A 21,010-nucleotide genomic window follows, 5' to 3' on the forward strand; every position below is an offset into this window, starting at 1 on the left:
CTGGGCTTAAGCGATTCTCTTGTCTCCGCCTCCCAAGTAGCTGGGACTACAGGTGCCTGCCACAACACCCGGATATTTTTTGGTTGCAGCCGTCATTGTTATTTGGCAGGCCCAGGCTGGATTTGAACCCACCAGCTCAGGTGTATGTGGCTGGCGCCTTAGCTGCTTGAGCCACAGGCACTGAACCCCTATAATGTATTTTTCAGCACCCTAGGCTTAGTTCAGTTTCTAGTCAGTTGGCTTATTTCTAGAAAGCTAAAATCCCCAGATTTTTCATCTATACAAGTCTTTCGTATCTCTATCAATGACTTTTTACTGTTTCTAGGATCAAGCTGAGGGTCCATGATGCCACCTGTGATTTGTACTCCTAATTAGGAGTACTTCATCCCTATGCCAACCTTGTGCCTTCACTTCTTTTGAGTCTTTATGCATTTCAAATACACCTTCCTTCCTCTAGGCCAGGTGTCCTCAAACTAAGGCCGGCGGGCCACATGCAGCTGGCCTAGGACATTTATCTGGCCTGCCGGGTGTTTTTGCTGCCACTGCCTGTCCTGCTTAGCAGCTGCCTAATCCCAGGGCCCACAGTCCGGCCCTCCAACTGTCTGAGGGACAGTGAACTGGCCACCTGTTTAAAAAGTCTGAGGACCCCTGCTCTAGGCCAGTGGTTCTCAACCTTCCTATTGCTGCAACCCTTTAATACCGTCCCACAGGTTGAGAACTGCTGCTCTAGGATTTTATGTTCTATTCATTTTCTTCAGCCAGGAATGTTTCCTTTGAATCACCCAGCTCTAGCCAAGTTTTAGTCTTCCTACAAACTCAATTCAAATGCCAATTTCTGGGGTACCCTTCCTTGTTCTATCCCATCCAAATGTATACAAATGTATACTTTTAACCTGTTATAATTCCCTGTAACTTTTGTCTTTTTTTTTTTTTTTAACTTTTTCTAGTGTCAGGGAGGGAAGCATGGAAGCCCTTATCAAAAGGGTAACACTGGTGTAATGAGGTGTCTGTTTCCTCAGCTATACCATGAGATCTAGGAGAACATGGAATTCTAGATCTACATTCTAGATCTGTTCTTACCTAGGAAAGAGTTATATATGATCTGACATTTAATAACTATTTGCTGAATGAAAAAATGAATGAATACTAATTTAGCATAATCAATATATAGATTTCCCTAGGCAATCAAAGAAAATATTTAGATAAGCCCTGGGTGGTACCCTGTATAGGTTACAATACAATCTTGAGAAAAGCAAAACCTCTCCAAAAGAAGTGATCATAAAATGTGGGAAACCATAAAGCTGGATGTGGTAGCACATCTATAATCCTGCCTTTGAGGGAGACTGAGGTGGGAGGACCTCTTGGGCCCCAGAAGCTAGCCATATAGCCAGGGCAACCCTGGGAGATTTTGTCTCTTTAAAAAAAAAAAAAAAGGTAGGTAACTTTAGAACCATATCCTATACTATAATGATCAGTGGTAACATTTTTCAACTCTTTCTAGTTTCAGGGAAGAAAGCATGGAAGAAGGCAAACAAACACAGCTGAGTGGTGTATTTGCTGTTTTACTGTTAATTTGACACATCTGAACCAAAGCATTCACAATACTTGATATACTTTGAAGAGAATCATATACTATAGTCTTAGACATAACCACAGAACAAGCAGAACAATTAAAACTACATAAGGCCTTAAAATATATCCACAGTGTGTATTATTTCAATATTCATTCATTTACAAATTAAGACTACATACCGTTAATTTTATTTTTATTCTTCTTTCATTGTTTTATTCAGGCAGGGTTCATTCAAGGAAAGGCAACTTAGTTTGTGTGTGAGCTTTATTTTTTACTATATTGGTTAATATAAAAGTTATGAATTAAATGTTTTCTTATCTTCTGCGTCCAGGAGTGAATCCATGTAATAGTCAGTAATCCAAAACAATAGTTCCTATTCTTATAAATAGCCAAAGTGAAAGGGGACCAAATAGCCAGTCTGTTTGTAGTCTTGGAGATCAACTAATGGACTTTCAGGTTCTCATATAATGAAGACTATGGCAATTCTATGATTAGTCAAAATTTAAAAGAACATTGCATACAAAATCGTTCTTGAAGCTCTAACTGCCTTTTAAATAACCAAAATGAAAACTTTAAGTAGTTGCCTCACAGTACCAAACTTATATATCAAAATTAGTTAAAAGTCAGTGCTATCATAGACTTCTCATTTACAAGGTAACTAATTGGTAAATTAACAGATGGCATAAAAATTAAGACTTACATCATTTTGGGGGGGATGAATGTATAATAACCAGTGAATACAGAAAATTCAATGTATTTTACAATAAAATAACCATTTAGACCTTTATCCCTATACAACAGGGTTTAGATTAACTCTAGTGATCTTGCATGTTTTTAAATGTTTTTTTACAGTTTATTCTGAGTACTTGAATTGCTTTAGATATACAGCTTTTTTTCTTCCAAAAGAATATTACATTTGTATACCAGGATAAGATTTAGTTCATTGAGATGTTTTAAAAATACTTATAAATTTGTTTCTGATATGCAAAAGCATTTGGCAATACTTTTACAGCATTTGATTTTATAGAATTAAAATTTCTTACAGTACTCATCTTGATGTTTAAAAAAAATTCACAGAAAAAATATAAATTATACAGCCTAACTGCATGATATTGTTATTTCCAGTTCTAGTTCTGGTAATTAAAACCTTCATTAAGTCTGTTAACAAATCATTACCTGTACATTTATGAAGGCAACTGACATGATTTGCAAACAAAACCTTCAGGTTTTATGTTATTTACCAAAGAGTGCAGTTTAGCAAGAAAAGAAACCAAGTATGCAAATTTACAGAATATTTTACAAATTTACCAGTTCCTGTGACACAAACTGTTTCAACCTTTCAAGGTACTGTCCATAAAGTTCCACATCATTGTGACCTGCGCCCTCTACCCACAGAGGTTCCACAGGTCTTTGGCAACGCTCAAACAATGCAAGGCCATGTGAAAAGTCAATGACTTCATCTTCAGTCCCATGAATTATTAACACTGGAGAGGTTATCTTAGAGATTTTGTCAATGCTGTAGGAAAAAAGGAAGAGGGGAAAATTCAATAAATTATGTGAAAGAACATGAAACAAATTTTCTTGGGCTATATCAGATAATTCAAACATCATAAGTGTAGTAATCAGTTCAGAAGAGAGAATGTCTCTTGGATTTCCAGTAAGACTCAAAAGTTGCCTATCTTAAGATTATCTGTGGAAGTTACCTTTACTGCATTTCTGCTTTGGTGGAATCACTCAATACTATTATTACCCTAGTGGGCATCTTTCTATAATGTTGATTTTGAGAGAGGACGAAACTAAAGACTCTATTAATTATGTGTTAACTTCACTCCATCATTTTCTGCACTCATTGTATTCTTTCTCTCTCCTGATCTACTATAATGACAGCAAAATGTTTTGGTGTTTTGTTCTTATTTGAGAATATAAACACAAAAACTGTGAGAACATAGTAAAATATAGTGAAATTTGAAGCTGGAAAGAAGATGAACTGATGTTAGAACAGATTAAAGGAGAGAAGAAAACACAATTTTAAGTAAAATAGAAAGTAAATAACCAACCCAATTTATATCACACACAGAATACTCCAGAAGGCTAAGGCACTACAAAAGACAGGTGATTAACATATATAGGAACTGCTCACAGTCTGTTTAAGAAATAGCCTCCCAGGGGCAGCACATGTGGATCAAAGGAGTAGGGCAGTGGCCTCTTAGGCTGGAGGTGGTGGGTTCAAACCCAGCCTCCCCGCCCCCCCAAAAGAAAGAGTCTCCTGGCTCGGTGCCTGTGGCTCAAGCGGCTAAGGCGCCAGCCACATACACCTAAGGTGGCAGGTTCAAATCCCCAGCCCGGGCCCGCCAAACAACAATGACGGCTGCAACCAAAAAATGGCCGGGCGTTGTGGCGGGCGCCTGTAGTCCCAGCTACTTGGGAGGCTGAGGCAGGAGACTCGCTTGAGCCCAGGAGTTGGAGGTTGCCGTGAGCATGATGCCATGGCACTCTACCCAGGTGGATAGCTTGAGGCTCCGTCTCAAAAAAAAAAAAAAAAAAAAAAAAGAAAGAGTCTCCTGGGCTGTGCTTGTGGCTCAACGAGTATAGGGCACCGGCCCCATATACTGGGGGTGGCAGGTTCAAGCCCCGTGTTGGCCAAAATTGCAAAAAAAAAAAAAAAAAAAAAGCCTCTCATTTCCCAGGTTCTTCTGCCCCCATTTCCCTCCCAGGGATAGGATCTCTCTCTCTCACTCAAGTTAGAATACAGTGGTGTGACTATTGTACACTTCAACTTTGAACCTTTGGGCCCAGCAACCCTCCTACCTTAGCCTCTCAAGTAGCTAGAACCTCAGGTCTGTGCCACCATACCAGGCTAATTAAAAAACTGTTTTTATAGAGACAGGGTCTTGCTATGTTTCCCAGGCTGGTTAAGACTCCTGGACTCAAGCAATCTTCTCATCTTGGCCTCCCAAAGTGCTGGGATCACAGATGTGAGATACTGTGCCCAGTCCCTTCTCCCTCTTTACACAGCTGGGTAATGACCCTCCCTCACACTGGAAATGTAATGGATTAGGAAACTGCCAGAGTTTAGGGCAGACATCATAGAAACCAAGAAAACATGAATTTATTGGCTGTTATGAACCCATTTTCACTATTTGGCTCCCAGAATGCTAGTAGCCAGGCTTTTGTCCTCCAACAGGGAGTTTTAGAAAGAGCCTTCTTTGGAGATTATGTCAGATCAGTTCTTCAGTCCCTCATTCTTACAAATAAAGAATAGACAACCAAGGACTATAAAACAATTTTTTTTTTTTTGAGAGAGAGTCTCAAGCTCTTGCCCTCAGTAGATTGCTGTGGCGTTACATCTCACAGCAACTTCAGACTCTTGGGCTTAAGAGATTCTCTTGCCTCAGCCTCCCAAGTAGCTAGTACTACAGTCACCTGCCACAATGCTAGGCTATTTTTTTTGCTGCAATTGTCATTGTTATTTTAGCAGGCCCAGGCCAGGTTCGAACCTGCTAGCCCCAGTGTATGTGGCTGGCGCTCTACACACTGAGCTACAGGTGCCACCTTAAGAAACGATCTTTAAAAAGACAACTTGGAGGAAATAAAGGACACAAAGAAGAAACTTTACAAATAACTCTTTTAAAGAATCTTTAGAGAGATAGACATTATAAGCACAAAATGAAAAAGAAATTTTGAAAAGAAAATCATCAATGAAATAATTTAAGGCCTCATTTGGTAAGAAAAAACACTTGGGTATACTATCTGCTGTCATATTAAAACCTAAATACAGAATAAAAATATATAATTTTTGATAGAACTGCACTCTAGAGAAGAGAAAGAGACCTAGTTTCAAACATAAATACATAATTTTCTTTTTTTTAAAGACAGGAGTCTCACTTTGTTGCCCTCAGTAAAGTGCAATGGCATCACAGCTCACAGCAACCTCAAACTTTTGGGCTTAAGCGATTCTCTTGCCTCAGCCTCCTGAGTACTATAGGCACCCGCCACAATGCCTGGCTATTTTTAGAGATGAGGCCTTGCTTTGGCTTAGGCTCATCTTGAATTCATGAGCTTAGGCAATCCACCCACTTCGGTCTCTCAGAGTGCTGGGATTACAGGTGTGAGCCACAGTGCTTGGCCCTTTACATTTTTTTTTTCAAATATTTATTTTTCATTTTTTTGAGATAGAGTTTCATTATGTTGCTCTCGGTAGAGTGCTGTGGTATTCACAGCTCACAGCAACTCAAACTCTTGGGCTCAAGTGATTCTCTTGCCTCAGCCTCCCAAGTAGCTGGGACTACAGGAGCCTGCCACAATGCCCGGCTATTTTTCCGTTGAGTTGTCATTGTTTGGCAGGCCTGGGCTGAATTCAAACCCGCCAGCTCTGGTGTATGTGGTTGATGCCCTAGCCATTGAGCTACATGCATTGAGCCCAAATAGTTTATTGTTAGTGTTGCTTTCCTGAAAGCAACTGCCCCAGAAATGAAAGAGGGAGCTAGACAGAGATAGAAGTTGATATCACCTCAAATACTTCCCTATCACCTCTACCATTGAGCTAGACAGAAGCAATGTAATGCATATACCTACAATTATCTAAAACATCTAAACCAAACTCAAAATAAGAAATTTTTTGCATTGCTGCCAACTGGGGAAAGGAAAAAAGACTGGATTTGCCAGCTTGTCCCATCTTGCCTCTTCTTTCAAAAAAATAGGCCATTAATTTTTTTGCAATTTGAAGGGGAGCAGGTAAGCACTACCTCCTATCTTGAGAAGCATGAAGAAGTAGCTGCCTTTCTTTCAGATCCATCTAATGCTACGTGTTTACAGGCTTTGTGGAAGCAATACTTAATCTAATTGAAGAGTCAACTTTTATTGTAGTTCACTTCTTTTGTAAATTAAATATCATTAGTTAGATATTATTCACTCCTTTTCCTGCCCACCTGTTCCTCACTTCCAATATTCTGTGTCTCACTGAATGGTACCATCATCTATAAGCAGTTCAAGGCAGACACCGTGGCAGTCATATTTAAGCCTTTCTCTTTAGCATCTCCCATCCAGTCTGACATTTGGTTCTGTTAATTTTATATCTCATATTCATTCTCTTGCCTCCAGTATCAGTGCCATTTGCTGGTGGTATATGTATAAAGCCCTCAACCCTTTTCATCTGAATTACTATTGCTCAGGTATTTAAGCTTCCTGACTGGTCACATGCATGATGAAAAAAAAATTCCTTCAAAAGTTTCTTGGAATGAATTTTTTTTTTTTTTGTTCTGAGACAGTCTCACTCTGTTGCTCTAGAATAGTATGCCATGGCATCAGCCTAGCTCAGAGCAACCTCAAACTCCTGGGCTCAAGCCATACTCCTGCCTCAGCCACCTGAGTAACTGGCATTATAGGCACCTGCCACAACACCTGGCTAATTTTTCTATTTTTAAGAGAGACACGGTCTCACTTTTGGTCAGGCTGGTCTGGAATTCCTGAGCTCATATGATCTTCCTGCCTCCATCTCTCAGAGTGCTAGGATTTCAGGCATGAGCCACTGCACCCAGCCACAGTAGAACTATTTTGAACATCGTTACTTACTTTGGGAATGCATCAAAACAGTAGGTCTTCTTGGTATCAGGAAAAGCAACTCGCATTCCCGAGGTCAAAGGAGAATGAAGAATAACAGCAGCACTCTCATACCGAGCAGCAAGGTCCACAGATGGCACTGTCCCTATACTTTGGCCATATATAATCACATTTTCAGGGCGAATGCCATATCTATAAAGTCCAGAAGTTAAAAGAAAAAGTTGGAGTGGTATGAAATGTTCCATCATTCCTAAGGATCTCAGAATGAGAAATTAACTAATTTGTATTTAAATTTAAATTTCTTAGCCATCATCATTATCATTTTTAATGTTACAATAAGATCTATATTCTCAGTTTATGTTTTTTAATTTTAGCTTTTGGAAAAGTAATTGCTGAGGTGTTTTAAAATTTCAATCTTAAATAAAGAATTTAGTAAATCATTTACTAAAACACTGTAATGTAACCTAGACATCAAGAGTGGTTCATTTTAATTTCTGAAATTGGTCATATTGTTGAAATGCTACATGTAATTATGTTACAAAATAAATGTGTACAGTTTTATTCAAGAGCGAATTACTATTTTTCTTGAAATGTGCCTTTGCTTAGGTGCAGAAATAGACTAATGATTGAAAGATGAATCAGGATTCCAAATGCCATATGGTCCAATTATTTACAATTAGACTTCATGTTAAAGTGTTGAGTATGGTTTTATCCCCTTTAAATTGGTTACAGATTTAAATATGTGAATTCATTGATTCAATAGCTGTTGGGTACCTACTATGTTGAAGACATTATTTGTCTACAGTGTAACTGTCCCAAGTGTAAACGACTGTCATATACTGGAGGTCTACAGGAGCTAATAAATGTGGGGTTAAGGGTTATAGTGGCGATAAATACACCTTTAGAAGGGAGACAGAAGTCAAATTCTGGAAGCTAAGAGCCATTTGCACAATAGCTTCTAGTCTTTTGGAAAGGTAAAAGAGCTTTCTGAGATTCTGAACATTCACCAGGAAAGAGCAAGGCAAACTGTCCATGGGTTCTCTTCCAGGGATAAAAGACTATTTCAAGCACACAGGTAGTCTCTTCCAATCAGTCCTATGCAAGTATTGGACATGACCAGAAGGGAGGCTCCATTTACTCCAGACTGACTCTAAATGTTAGTAAACTCAGAAATAGGAGTTAGAAGGAACTTTAGCAACCATTTAACCTAGTCCAGCTCCTTAATAAGCAGATGTTCAAAGTCATAGTAAGCTAGTGAGAGATCTACAATTAGAACCCAGGTATACTGACTCCCAGAGCAATGTGTTTTCCATTATAACACAAAGACAAGGAGGACCAAGGACTGTGAAGGAAAGCTGTATAGTAAATGCCAGGCCCTTATTTTCTGTTGATCCATCAGAAGGTCAGAAACTGGTGTTAGTAGAGATATTCAATTTTCCTGAAAAGGACATCATTAAAATAATAATTACTTATGTTAATTATTCATTATTTCTTTCCTGGTTACTTAGGTTTAACTTCTTTTATCAGGTAAAAGAAGAGGAATATATTTTAATTACACACATTTTATTAGATGACAGAATTCTAGAAGTGAACAGGATCTAAGGCCATTTAACTCAACCTCTTCATTAAAGAAACAGCTCAGGGAAGTTAAATAAATCTTCCCAAACTATGTACACTTAACTAACATCTTCAACTCTCTTTAGGGTTCAGCATAAGGGAAAATATAACTTAAAATTTCTAAAATAAAAGTGTTAAATAGTACATGGTATTATTTGTGAATATCTGTCCTTGTCCCTCATTAGTATTGGTCAAATATGTTTAAGCAAGATCAATCAAGACTAGAAATCATTTTAGAACGTTTCCTTCAAACTAATATCTGACAAGATTAAAAAAAGAAATAGTAAAACTGACCCCTTGAAAAGTTTTTTTATACATAGACCTAGAACACCAAACTGAACACGGCCTCTCAGAGTGCTGAGATTATAGGTATAAGCCACCGTGCCTTGCTCTATAAAGCAGTTTTAAATTTACAAATGAAACAATAATTTTACCATCCTCCCTGTGAAATCTTTACCTATTATTCACCACCTATTTTTTTTAAGTCTTCCGATATATGCTTTCATATCATATCAATTCATTTAAGAATCCCCTTTATATACAGAACTTTGCCGTGAGAGAACAACTATATTTCTTGGAGAGGAAAATTGTTTTAAAGATTTTCTAAAAAATCTAAAATCTTTCTTAAAAAAATCCAAAACTATCCCTATGGAACCATTAGTATTTAAACATTAAATCAGAAACACCCAGCTTTCTTTGTCCTCTAGCTTTAGCTTGAAAGCTTTGAATAAGCAATTTTATGTCATACTCCAATAAGAAGGTTTATAAAACCAAATATTTGTCATCAGGTTAAAGTTTTTATAAAAATCATACATACAACACATGTATTAAGGCAGGCAAACGTACTTAAAGTGCCTTATATATTTTTTGCTATTATGAGAAATTTAAAATCGCAATTGAAGAGTTTAGCCATTCATAAGCACATATTGGCAAGACCTCTCTACAGCAGTTTAAGATATGTATAATAGAAACAGCTTTTATTTTATTCTCACAGGACAGTTCTAGTCAACCACTGTAGGCATAAAGAATAATTTCCAGTCACAATTTACCTTGTCCTTAGAGCAAGCCAAGCAGCTTCAATGTCTGCATAGAGATTCTTCTCTGTTGGTTTCCCAGAACTTGCACCATACCCAGAATAATCATATGAGAATATATTACAATTAATTCGTGATCCTAGTCCTATGTAAAAGCTGCTCATCTGACCAAGGTCAACAGCGTTTCCATGTGAGAAGAGTAAAGTGTATTTGGCATTGGGTGAGCAACGCACAAACATACAGGCAATTCTATTGCCTTTACTGGTTCTAGTCATGAAACACTCAATAGCATCTTTTTCTCTAGAAGAATACTGCCAGTCTGCTCGTTCTGATAGATGTAAAGTCCAGCGGCTTCCACTTTCATCACACATCAGTGTGTAAGTTGGATCAGGTGGCAAAAATGCTAATTTTGAAGCAATTTTCCCTGGGCAAGGTGGACAGCAGAAGAGGCAACATAGTTCACTAAACGAAAGATTGTTCATCTTCTGAAAAAGAAAGGGATACAATAAATGTTTTAATAACTGAGGGTGGATTTTACATTTTCATATAAAGTTAAAACAAAGACATGGGCAAATTTATTAGTGACCAATGACTACTACTATTATTTCAAATATTCTTCCAAACACATTTTTAGCATCCTTCTAGAAATACTTTATTTTTATTTTTGAGACAGAGTCACATTCTGTCACCCTGGGTACAGTGCTATGGCATCATAGCTCATAGCAACCTCAAACTCCTGGGCTCAAGTGATCTTCTTGCCTCAGCCTCCAGAGTAGCTGAAACTATAAGGTACACCACTACTCCTGGCTAATTTTTCCTTTTTTTCAGTAGAGATGGGGTCTCAGTTTTGCTCAGGCTGGTGTGGAACTCCTGAGCTCAAGCTATCTAAAGGCCTCCGGCTCCCAGAATATTACAGATGTGAGCCTGGCCTCTAGAAATAATTGAAATCCCAGGGTGAGGCAAACATTCCAGAAGCAGATATCCTCAAATACTGTGCCCGACACCTTCCAAATTGCAGTGACTAATCTCATTAACAAAAAATGTGAAAAGGCTTGGCGCCTATAGCTCAACTGGCTAAGGCACCAGCCACGTACACCTAAGGTGGCGGGTTCGAATCCCCAGCCCGGACCCGCCAAAACAACAATGACGGCTGCAACCAAAAAATAGCCGGGCGTTGTGGCGGGCGCCTGTGGTCCCAGCTACTTGGGAGGCAGAGGCAGGAGACTCGCTTGAGCCCAGGAGTTGGAGGTTGCTGTGAGCTTTGATGCCACGGCACTCTACCCAGGGGGACAGCTTGAGGCTCTGTCTCAAAAACAAAAAAAAATGTGAAAAATAATGATAATATTTGCTATTTCTCCACAAATATCAACATTTAAAGTATGAACTGTCTTAGTGTATAGTTTGTAATTTCTGTGTAACTCAACTGAGAATTCCTACATCCCATGGAGGAGCTAGGGATTCAACATGATAAAGTAAAAATATAGTAATATTTATGGAGCGGTTACTATTTGTCAGGCATTGTGCTAAGTGCTCTATGTACACTTGTATAAGGTACAGCGGATTTGACACCAGACTCAGTTACTATGCTACATTACTGGGCTACAGTGCCTCAGAACACTATTAGTCTCAGAAGCCTATTATTATATTAGCCATAGTGTCAGTCGCCCACACAACATACAAACCATAAAAATGCATATATGTCTGTATATAATTAATGTCCACATTTAAAAGGATATAATATAAAAGTGTTTATTACAGAAAAAGTAAAATCTACTAAGGCTAAATTTCCCAATTTTTGGATGAGAAAAGGCACAAGGTGTAAAATCAGAGGGCGGGAGTGGAATCCCAATTTACTATCACTTACTAGCTGTGTGTCCTTGGGCAATTTACCTCTTTGACTCTAATTTTTTCCATCAGCAAAAAAATCCAACACGTAAAGTGAGCCAAGTGGTTGTGATGATGTAGTGAAGGCATATAAGACAGTGATGACAGCAGTTGGCACACCCAAGAATCATCTACTCTCTCCTACGTTTTTCTCATTAATATTTAAAAAGTACCTAGCTCATATTAACAGAGACACAAATATAAAGTAATACTGGTTTGCTCTACCAGATTTCCTTCTATCTTGACCTTTCTTTCTTTCTTCTTTTTTTTTTTTTTTTTTTTAGAAACAGAGTCTCACTTTGTTGCCCTCAGTAGAGTGCTGTGATGTCACAGCTCACAGCAAATCTCCAGCTCTTGGGCTTAGGCGATTCTCTTGTCTCAGCCTCCGGAGTAGCTGGGACTACAGGTGCCTGGCTATTTTTTGTTGCAGTTTGGCAGGGGCCAGGTTCAAACCCGCCACCCTTGGTATATGGGGCTGGCACCCTACTCACTGAGCTATAGGTGCTGCGCTATGCTTTCCTTTCTTAAACCACTCTTTTTAGCAGAATTAGACTGTTGCTTAGTTCAGGGAGAAGGCATTCAAAACAAATACATTACAGAGGTTTGGTGGCATCCAGTTGTCTGGGAAAAATGTACATCATCATTATACCAAAAATGAGAGGGGAATATATCTTAGCAGAGTGACAAAAGTGTTGAGAATATTTGGAGAGAAGGGAATGCTTTTTTTACTCACTAATAAAGTTTATTCTGTAATGCTCAATATAAATGCTTCAAAACTTTCCGGAGTAAACTAGGTAAAAAGCAGCAGCAGAAAGAGCACAGTTTGAGAAACAAAGGTAGTTATGACATAAGAGCCTTCAAAAGATGAGTAAGGGAAGACCAGCCCGCAAGAGCAAGACCCCTGTCTCTAAAAATAGCCTGGCATTTTAGCCGGTGCCTGTAGTCCCAGCTACTCTGGAGACGGAGGCAAGAGGATACTTTGAGCCCTAGAGCATGAGGTTGCTGTGAGCTATGATGCCAGAGCACTCTACCAAGGGTAACAAAGTGAGACTATTTCCTAAAAAAAAAAAAAATAAATAAAATAAATTAAAAAAAAATATATATATATAATAAAATAAAGGCTTGATTAATAAGCAAACTACATATATCTAAATTATGTTCCTATAATTTACCTCTTAACCAAGAAAACTTTTATGTACTATAATAAGCTAGTTTTGAAACAAAACTGGCTGGCTGAGCACATATAATGCTGTGGAGATGCTTCTGGGCATGAATACAAACACAGAAAGGAGAGAGGTTGCAGCGCCAGGGTCTAGTTCGATGAAAAGACAATCTCACTTTAATGGTGGCAGAAGAAATCATTTTTACCTCCACTACCCCACAGCTGGATAACGTTAGGGCCCATTTAATAGCAACCTTTAAATTATCACCTTCCTAATAATAGGTCTGGTATAAGGCAATGACATGGAGTAATCTCTTTGGGAAAAAAGGGTAATTATCTCTTTTTCAGTAAGTTTGAAAACTTCCACAAAAAGTATAAACAAATCTAAATTTTGGCAGCATCTGAGCAAGATATTAAGGGAAAATATTTTATTAAAAAAATCACTGAAATAGGGTGATTGGCTCAGAGGGTAAGGCATCAGCTCCATATACCAACGGTGGTGGGTTCAAACCTGGCCCTGGCCAAACTGCAACAAAATATTAGCCAGGCATCATGGTGGGTGCCTGTAGTCCAAGCTATTTGGGAGGCTGAGGCAAGAGAATCACCTAAGCCCAGGAGCTGGAGGATGCTGCGAGCTGTGATGCCACAGCACTCTACCAAGGGTGATAAAGTGAGACTCTGTCTCTTAAAAAAAAAAAAATCATTGAAATAGCTTGTTAAATTTCAAGTGCTTGTTCCTATAAAACTCACTGAATACTGGCATCATCAGGATTCTATACTTTAACAAAAATACCCTCAATGAATAAAAATATCATTTACTAGCTACTCCTTGGCAAGAAAATCTCAAGAGACAAGGCTTTTGAGTTATTCACTGGGGGGATATGATAAGACATTTGGGAGTCCACAAACGTATAAAAGAGACAATAAATTAAATAATTTTTTTTTTTTTTGACACAGTGTCTTACTTATCACCCTAGGTAGAATGCCATGGTGTCTTAGCTCACAGCAACTTCTAACTCTTTGAGTTCAAGCAATTCTCTTGCCTCAGCCTCCTGAGTACCTGGGACTGCAGGTGCCCACCACAATGTCCAGCCATTTTTAGAGGCGAGGTCTTGCTCTTGCTCAGGCTGGTCTCGAACCTGGGAGCTCAAGCAATCTACCCGCCTCAGCCTCCCAGAGTGCTAGGACTATAGGTGGGAGCCACCTTGCCCTGTCCAAATTTAATTTACAGAAGAAACAATTTTTACATCATATAAACAAAGATTTAAAATAAAGCTTTTTTAAAAAAGAAGAGAATACTTCAAGAAAGACAAAGCAGGAAAAGGGATCATAAAGGAAAACCCAATTGGATTTTCTAGTTTAAAAAAAAGAAATCAAGAGGTGAGATAAACTGATGAATTGGGTTGAATAGTTAATAGCAGAAAAACTCATTAGTAAGGTAGAAAAGATCAGGTTGAGTAATTTCCAAATATGGAATTTTTGGAAATAAGACAAAAGGTTAGAAATTGGAAAGAAGATTTAATAGATAATGAAGATAGTAAGGATAATCCGAGAAAATAAAATGAAACTTTGAACCTAGAATTTTACATAGAGCTAAATACATATTAAATATATATATATATATATAAAATATATAAAAGATAGGGTCTCTCTCTGTCACCTAGGGTAGAATGCAGTGGCACAATCATAGCTCACTGTAACCTTGAACTCCTGGGCTTAAGCAATCCTCCTGCCCCAGCCTCTCAGAGTGCTAGGATTACAAGCATGAGCAGCCTGAGCAAGAATGAGACTCCATTTCTACTAAAAATAGAAAAACTAGCCAGGCTGTGTGGCAGGTGGCTGTAGTCCCAACTACTTGGGAAGCTGAGATAAGAGGATCCCTTAAACCCAAGAGTTTGAGGTTGCTGTGAGCAATGACACCACGGCACTCAACTGAGGGTGACAGAGACTGTATCTCAAAAAATAAATAAAAATAAAAACACAGAAACAAAACTTTGGATGATACTAATATGAAGAGGATCAGAGGAAGAGTGTGTTTAAGAGGTAAAAATGTGCTGGGACAGCTGATTTTTTCAGAATGATATTAATATTGACAGGCTTGACATGGAAGAAAACCAAGACGACTCTTTTGTTGGAAGACAGTCTCACAGTCTCACTCTTTTTCCCAGGTCAGAATGCTATGGTGTCAGACTAGCTCATAGCAACCTTAGATTCCTGGTTCAAGTGATCCTCTTGCCTCGCCCTCCCCAGTAGCTGGGAATATGTGTGTGTGCCACATGGCTGGGCTAATTTTTCTATTTCTTTCTTTCTTTTTTTTTTTTTTTTTTGAGACAGAGTCTCACTTTGTCACCCCCAGTAGAATGAATGCCATTGCATTATAGCTCACAGCAACCTCTAACTCTTGGGCTCAAGCAATTCTCTTGCTTCACCATCCCTGGGAATACAGGTACCCTCCACAATGCCCAGCTATTTTTCGAGATGGGGGGTCTTGCTCTTGTTCAGGCTGGTCTTGAACTCGCAAACTCAGGTAATCCACCCATCTGGGCCTCCCAAAGTGCTGGGATTACAGGCATGAGCCATCATGCCTGGCTAAATTTTTCTATTTTTAGTAGAGACGCTGTCTTGTTTTTAGTCAGGCTGGTTTCAAACTCCTGAGGTCAATAGATCCTCCCACCTCAGCCTCTCAAAGTCCTAAGATTATAGGCGTAAAGTATGAGTCTCAATAAATAAAGTAGATACAACCATCAGAAAAATAATACTTTTCAGGCCTCATCAAAGTGGGTATACTAATTAATTATAAATATCTAGCTTTGATAAATAGTTGTTAGATTATCCAACTTAAGAATAGGCACAAAGAAACAAGAAAAAGAAAATTAAGGGGAGATATTAACAAAAGAGAACTAATACTATTTAACACTTATTAAACCAGTTCTCCCCCCCCCCCCAAAAAAAAAGAGAACTAAAGGCTGATTTTTAGAAAAGGCGTTCACCACCATAACCAAATAGTGTTACTAAACACTTATAAAATGCCAGGTACTATTCTAAACACTTTTCACATATTAACAAATCTTTCAATAATGCTCTGACATAGGGACTATCATTCCCTCCATTTTACAACTGAGGAAACAAAGAGGTGGAAGTGGTAATGTTATTTAAGGTCATATAGCTTGGGTGGCCCCTGTGGCTCTGTGAGTAGGGTGCTGGTCCCATATACCAAGGGTGGCAGGTTTGAACCCGGCCCTGGCCAAACTGCAACAACAAAATAGCTGGGCATTGTGGTGGATGCCTTTAGTCCCAGCTACTTGGGAGGCTGAGGCAAGAGAAAAAAAGCCCAAGAGCTGGAGGTTGCTGTGAGCTGTGACACCATAGCCTTCTACCGAGGGCAACAAAGTAAGAGTCTGTCTCTAAAGAATAACTGTGACTTAAACTCACAATCACAGTTTTGTGAGCACTTTTTCCACAAAACAAACCAATTTGATCAGACAATACTGATTATGAGAGAGAAGCAAATAAATAAAACATGATACTAAATGAGAAAGGAGAATGAGCTACATAGGTTTTTTTTTTTTGCAGTTTTTGGCCAGGGCTGGGTTTAAACCTGCCACCTCTGGCATATGGGGCACCCTACTCCTTTGAGCCACAGGTGCTGCCCAAGCTATACAGTTTTTAAAAAATACTCATGTCAATACATTGAATAACCTTGACAAAATGCATAAATTTCTTTAGTAAATACACAGGACAAAATTTGCACAAGAGTAGAATATGGAAATAACCATGAGAACTTGAAATGTATATCAAAGATTATCTTTACTTTTCAAAAAATAGTTGTTACAGAAGAAAAAAAAAGAATGCTATTCAACAACCACTTTCTGAAGCTATTGTACTATAATTTTACTTCAAAACTTAGTTTAAGGACTGAAGAAAATGAGAGGTCCATTTCACTTTGAACATGCATGCAAAAACTTTATATGAAAATTAGAAACAATGAAGTGTATATAAACACAAAAAACGATCAAGCTGAAAGACAAGAATGACAACTCTTCCAATGTGAAACCAAAGTAATTTGCCACATTAATGAATTAAAGAAAAATCAGATGGGCTTGTTTAATAAATACAGAGACAAGACAATATGATATATAGGTGATATGGTCACTCCAGACACAAGATGCAACAGAAATTTACAAAGTATTAAAACTAATAAGAGATCTCAGCAGTTGTGGCAAATACATAAACTTAGGGGAAAATGATACATTTCTATGTCAGCATTAACATCAACTAAAAATATAGTAGAAAATGAGACAGTACCCACAAACAAAACAACAAACTATTTAGGAATTAATACAAAATAGAATGTAGAAAAATGTTTATGCAGAAAAAAAAAACCTAATAAAAAGGAAAGATAATTTAATAGCATTGAATGTTAACTTTCCCAAAATTAGAAGTTCAAAATAATTTCAATAAAAGTTCCAGCAGAAATTTGAAGAACTCAAACTGATTATAAAATTTATATAAAAGTGTAAAAGTACAAAGGTCTATAGAAAATCCAAAAATGAAACTAAGGAAAAAAAATCCACCACTTATAATCAAGAAAAAAAGAATACTTAGAATTCCAATGGAAACTGAAGAGACCCACATCAGCCAAAACAATCTTAAAAAAAAACAAAAAACAAAAAACCAAAACTAAGGTAGAGAATTCATACTTACCAATTTCACAACTTACTAAAAAGCAATAGTAAACAAGAAGGTAGACAAATATATGTAAGGAATAGAACTAAATATTATCCAGAAATAAACCCTAACATTTATGGTCAGTTGATTTTCGACAAGAGTGCCAAAAGAATTCAATAATGAAAGAAGTCTTTTCAACAAATGGCAATGAGACAACTTGATAACTATATGCAAAAGAATGAAACTTTACATCCATTTCACATCACAAGTAAAAATCATCTCAACATGGGTTCAAGACTAAATGTCAGATCTAAACTATAAAGCTCTTAGAAGAAAATATAGGCATACATCTCTGTGACCTTGGATTAAGAAATAGTTTCTTAGACATGATGCTGAAAGCACAAGTAACAAAGAAAAAAATAAAGATAAATTAGGCTTCAAAATTAAATACTTGTGTTTCAAAGGACACCATCCAATGAAAAGACAATTAACTGAGTGGGAGAAAATATATGCAGAACATATATATGAGAGGTTTGTATTTAGAATATATAAAGAACCTTAGAATTCAGCAATAAAAACACAACTCATTAAAGGGGAAAGGGATATGAACAGACATTTCTCTAAAGATGTACACATGGCCAATAAGCATGTGGTGGGAAGAAAAATGGTCCAACCATTTTAGAAAACAATCATTTGACCAAGCAATTTTACCACCAGGAGAAAAGAGAACCTATGTCCACACAAACACTCATGAATGTTGGAAGAATTTTTTCATAATAGCTAAAAATTGGAAACAAACCAAATATTCATCAACTGATGAATGGATAAAAAAACATGGCACATCCAAACAATGTAATAGTATTTGGTGATAAAAAGAATTAAGTACTGATGTTTGTTACAACTTAGATGAACTTTAGAAAATTATGCTAAGGGTGGCGCCTGTGCCTCAAAGGAGTAGGGCGCCGGCCCCATATGCCGGAGGTGGTGGGTTCAAACCCAGCCCCTGGCCAAAAACTGCAAAAAAGCCCCCCAAAATGAAAAAGAAAATCATGCTAAGCAAAAGTAGCTAGTTATAAATGAACATTTATTATATAGTTGCATTTATATGAAATGCCCAGAACAGGAAGTAGGTTAGTGATTGTCTAGGGAGCCAGGGAACAGAAGGGATGGAGAGCAATGGTTAAAGAGTAGGGGGTTTCTTTTTGGAGTCATAATAAAAATGTTAAAATTGATTTGAGGCTTGGCACCCGTAGCACAGTGGTTACAGTGCCAGACACATACACTGAAGTTGGCAGGTTCGAACCCAACCCAGGCTAGCTAAAACAGCAATGACAACTGCAACAAAAAATAGCCGGGCATTGTGGCAGGCACTTGTAGTCCCAGCTAATTGGGAAGCTGAGTCAAGAGAATCACTTAAACCAGGAATTGGGAGGTTGCTGTGAGCTGTGACACAGCACTCTACGGGGGTGACAAAGTGGGACTCTGTCTCAAAAAAAAAAAAAAAATTGATTTGAGCGGTGGTTGTGCAATTTGGAATTGTGCATCTCAAATGGGTGAGTTTTATGGAAAGTTAATTACAATTAACAAAGCTGTTAACCAAATAAAAAAAGTCTATGGAAAGCTAAAGGAATTTTGAGAAGAGAAAAAAATATATATATTTGCAGGGTATCTGGGAATTTTCCTTTTCAGGAAAATTAATAAGATACATACAAAGTCATAGTGAGAGACTAGTGCTGGCACAGAAACAGACCTAGTAACAGAAAGGAAATGGGGTATTACACAGCTGGTTACTCAAAGCAGTAGGAAATCTTTAGCAGACTGTGCTGCGAAAACTTATCAGAAAGGGTAAAATAGTTGAATTCCTACCTCTGAGTATGTAGAAAGCAAACTCCAGACAGAATGTAGACCTAAAGAGCAAAACTAATGAAACAAAAAATGTATATAAACAAATTCTACTAAACACAAAACACTGATAGATTTAGTTTCATTCAAATAAAGGATTTCTTCTCAATGAAAAATGTCTTGTGAAAGATGATTTCATCACTCACAACTGTCCATGTTAATAGTTATTTTTTATTTACCAAGTTAATACTTAACAACAAATGGGCAAAAGATATGAATAGGCTGTTTACAGAAAGATAAATTCACATGGCAAACAAGTATACAAAGAAAGGCTCCAACTATGAGAGAAATACAAACTGCAAAGAAAAAAAAATCAGAAAGCTGAGTGAGTAACATGAAGTACTGGTGAGAATGGGAGAAAATAGCAATTTTTGCAAACTGCTTGGTAAGCCATTCAAATTTACCAATGGCCCAGATAATCTCACTGTTGGCTCCATACTCCCAGGAAACACTTGCATGGGTCCTTAAGGTAATAAATACGAGGCTAATCATGGCAGCATTATTTGTGTGGAGGCCTGAGAAGCAACACAGATTCTATCCTCAAGGAGATAAGTAAGTAAATATTTTGGATGCATATAACCGAAAACGATACAGAATCAGAAGCAATAACAGTTGACTACAGCTTAAAGAAATATAGTTCTGGGTGAAAAAAAATGGAACAGATCTATAATGTCATTAACATATTAAAAAATAAACACTACATATCTTCATATCTAAGGGCATGCATATTAGAATGTATGCTTATGCAAGAGGAAATTGTAGAGGGAAAAAACAATACAAAGGAAAATGAGAGCAGGACTTAAATGTTCACAGATTGATAATATGCCAGGAACTAGGTAGATTAAAGTTCTAGAGAACAATCATTACATCTGTTGGCTTACCACTAGACCTCTAGTGCTGTACCTGACTTAGGATTTCTAATATTTTTGAATGTGTTATAAGATTAATTTTAAACTACATGTTAAGAACGAATACAAAAATATTTTGTCAATGTTACTTTGGTTTTTCATGTGGGGGCAAAGTAAAAGCTGTCAAATTAAAATCTATGAACCTAAGGTGGCTGAGGTGGAAATGCACTGCTAGCTACTAAAGTTATTCCGTGCACTCTGAAGCACAGAATAGGAACAGTCTTTCAGGATAGAGGGAATCTTGCCTCTTCTTGAAATCAATATGCAAAAGAAAAGGTCACCTCAGTGTGCCTTTCTGGCATAGTTTTCCTTCTGGCAGAAGGCTCTTCAGAGTTTCTTCAGTTATAGCAGGAGGAATTTCTTAAAACTACATGAAAACAATAATTTAAAATAACTGCTTCTCCTGATAACATTTTCTTCCTCACTGACAAAGGAAAAGAATGAATACCTGAGTTCATTCTCAGTAAAAGAAGGAGACTAATATTAAAAAACTGTCCCTAAGTAGGGCGGCACCTGTGGCTCAGTGGGTAGGGCGCTTGCCCCATATACCAAGGGTGGCGGGGTTCAAAACCGGCCCTGGCCAAACTGCAAGCAAAAATAGCCGGGCACCTGTAGTCTCAGCTACTCAGGAGGCTGAGGCAAGAGAATAGCCTAAGTCCAAGAGCTGGAGTTTGCTGTGAGCTGTGATGCTACAGCACTCTAC

The 21,010-nt window shown here is 37.7% G+C and overlaps 1 protein-coding gene across 2 annotated transcripts in view; it reads right to left on the minus strand.

Annotated features, from left to right (window-relative positions):
* Positions 1-1,544: 1,544 nt before the first annotated feature.
* ABHD17B (abhydrolase domain containing 17B) overlaps positions 1,545-21,010 on the minus strand; it is a 54,052-nt gene continuing 34,586 nt past the window's right edge. Inside the window, exons 2-4 of one of the 2 annotated variants that reach the window (XM_003782950.3) lie at positions 9,799-10,268; positions 7,145-7,324; positions 1,545-3,089 (exon numbers count right to left, since the gene is read on the minus strand). In XM_003782950.3, the coding sequence (XP_003782998.1) occupies positions 2,870-3,089; positions 7,145-7,324; positions 9,799-10,265 (867 nt within the window). In that variant the 5' untranslated portion in view covers positions 10,266-10,268 and the 3' untranslated portion in view covers positions 1,545-2,869. Of the gene's footprint in view, positions 3,090-7,144; positions 7,325-9,798; positions 10,277-21,010 lie in introns of those variants that run through there. The other variant, XM_023508801.1, reaches the window with a different exon arrangement.

Source organism: Otolemur garnettii, unplaced genomic scaffold, assembly GCF_000181295.1.
Source record: "Otolemur garnettii isolate 467f Iridium unplaced genomic scaffold, OtoGar3 scaffold00006, whole genome shotgun sequence".
In the NCBI taxonomy this organism is placed as follows: Eukaryota; Metazoa; Chordata; class Mammalia; order Primates; family Galagidae; genus Otolemur; species Otolemur garnettii.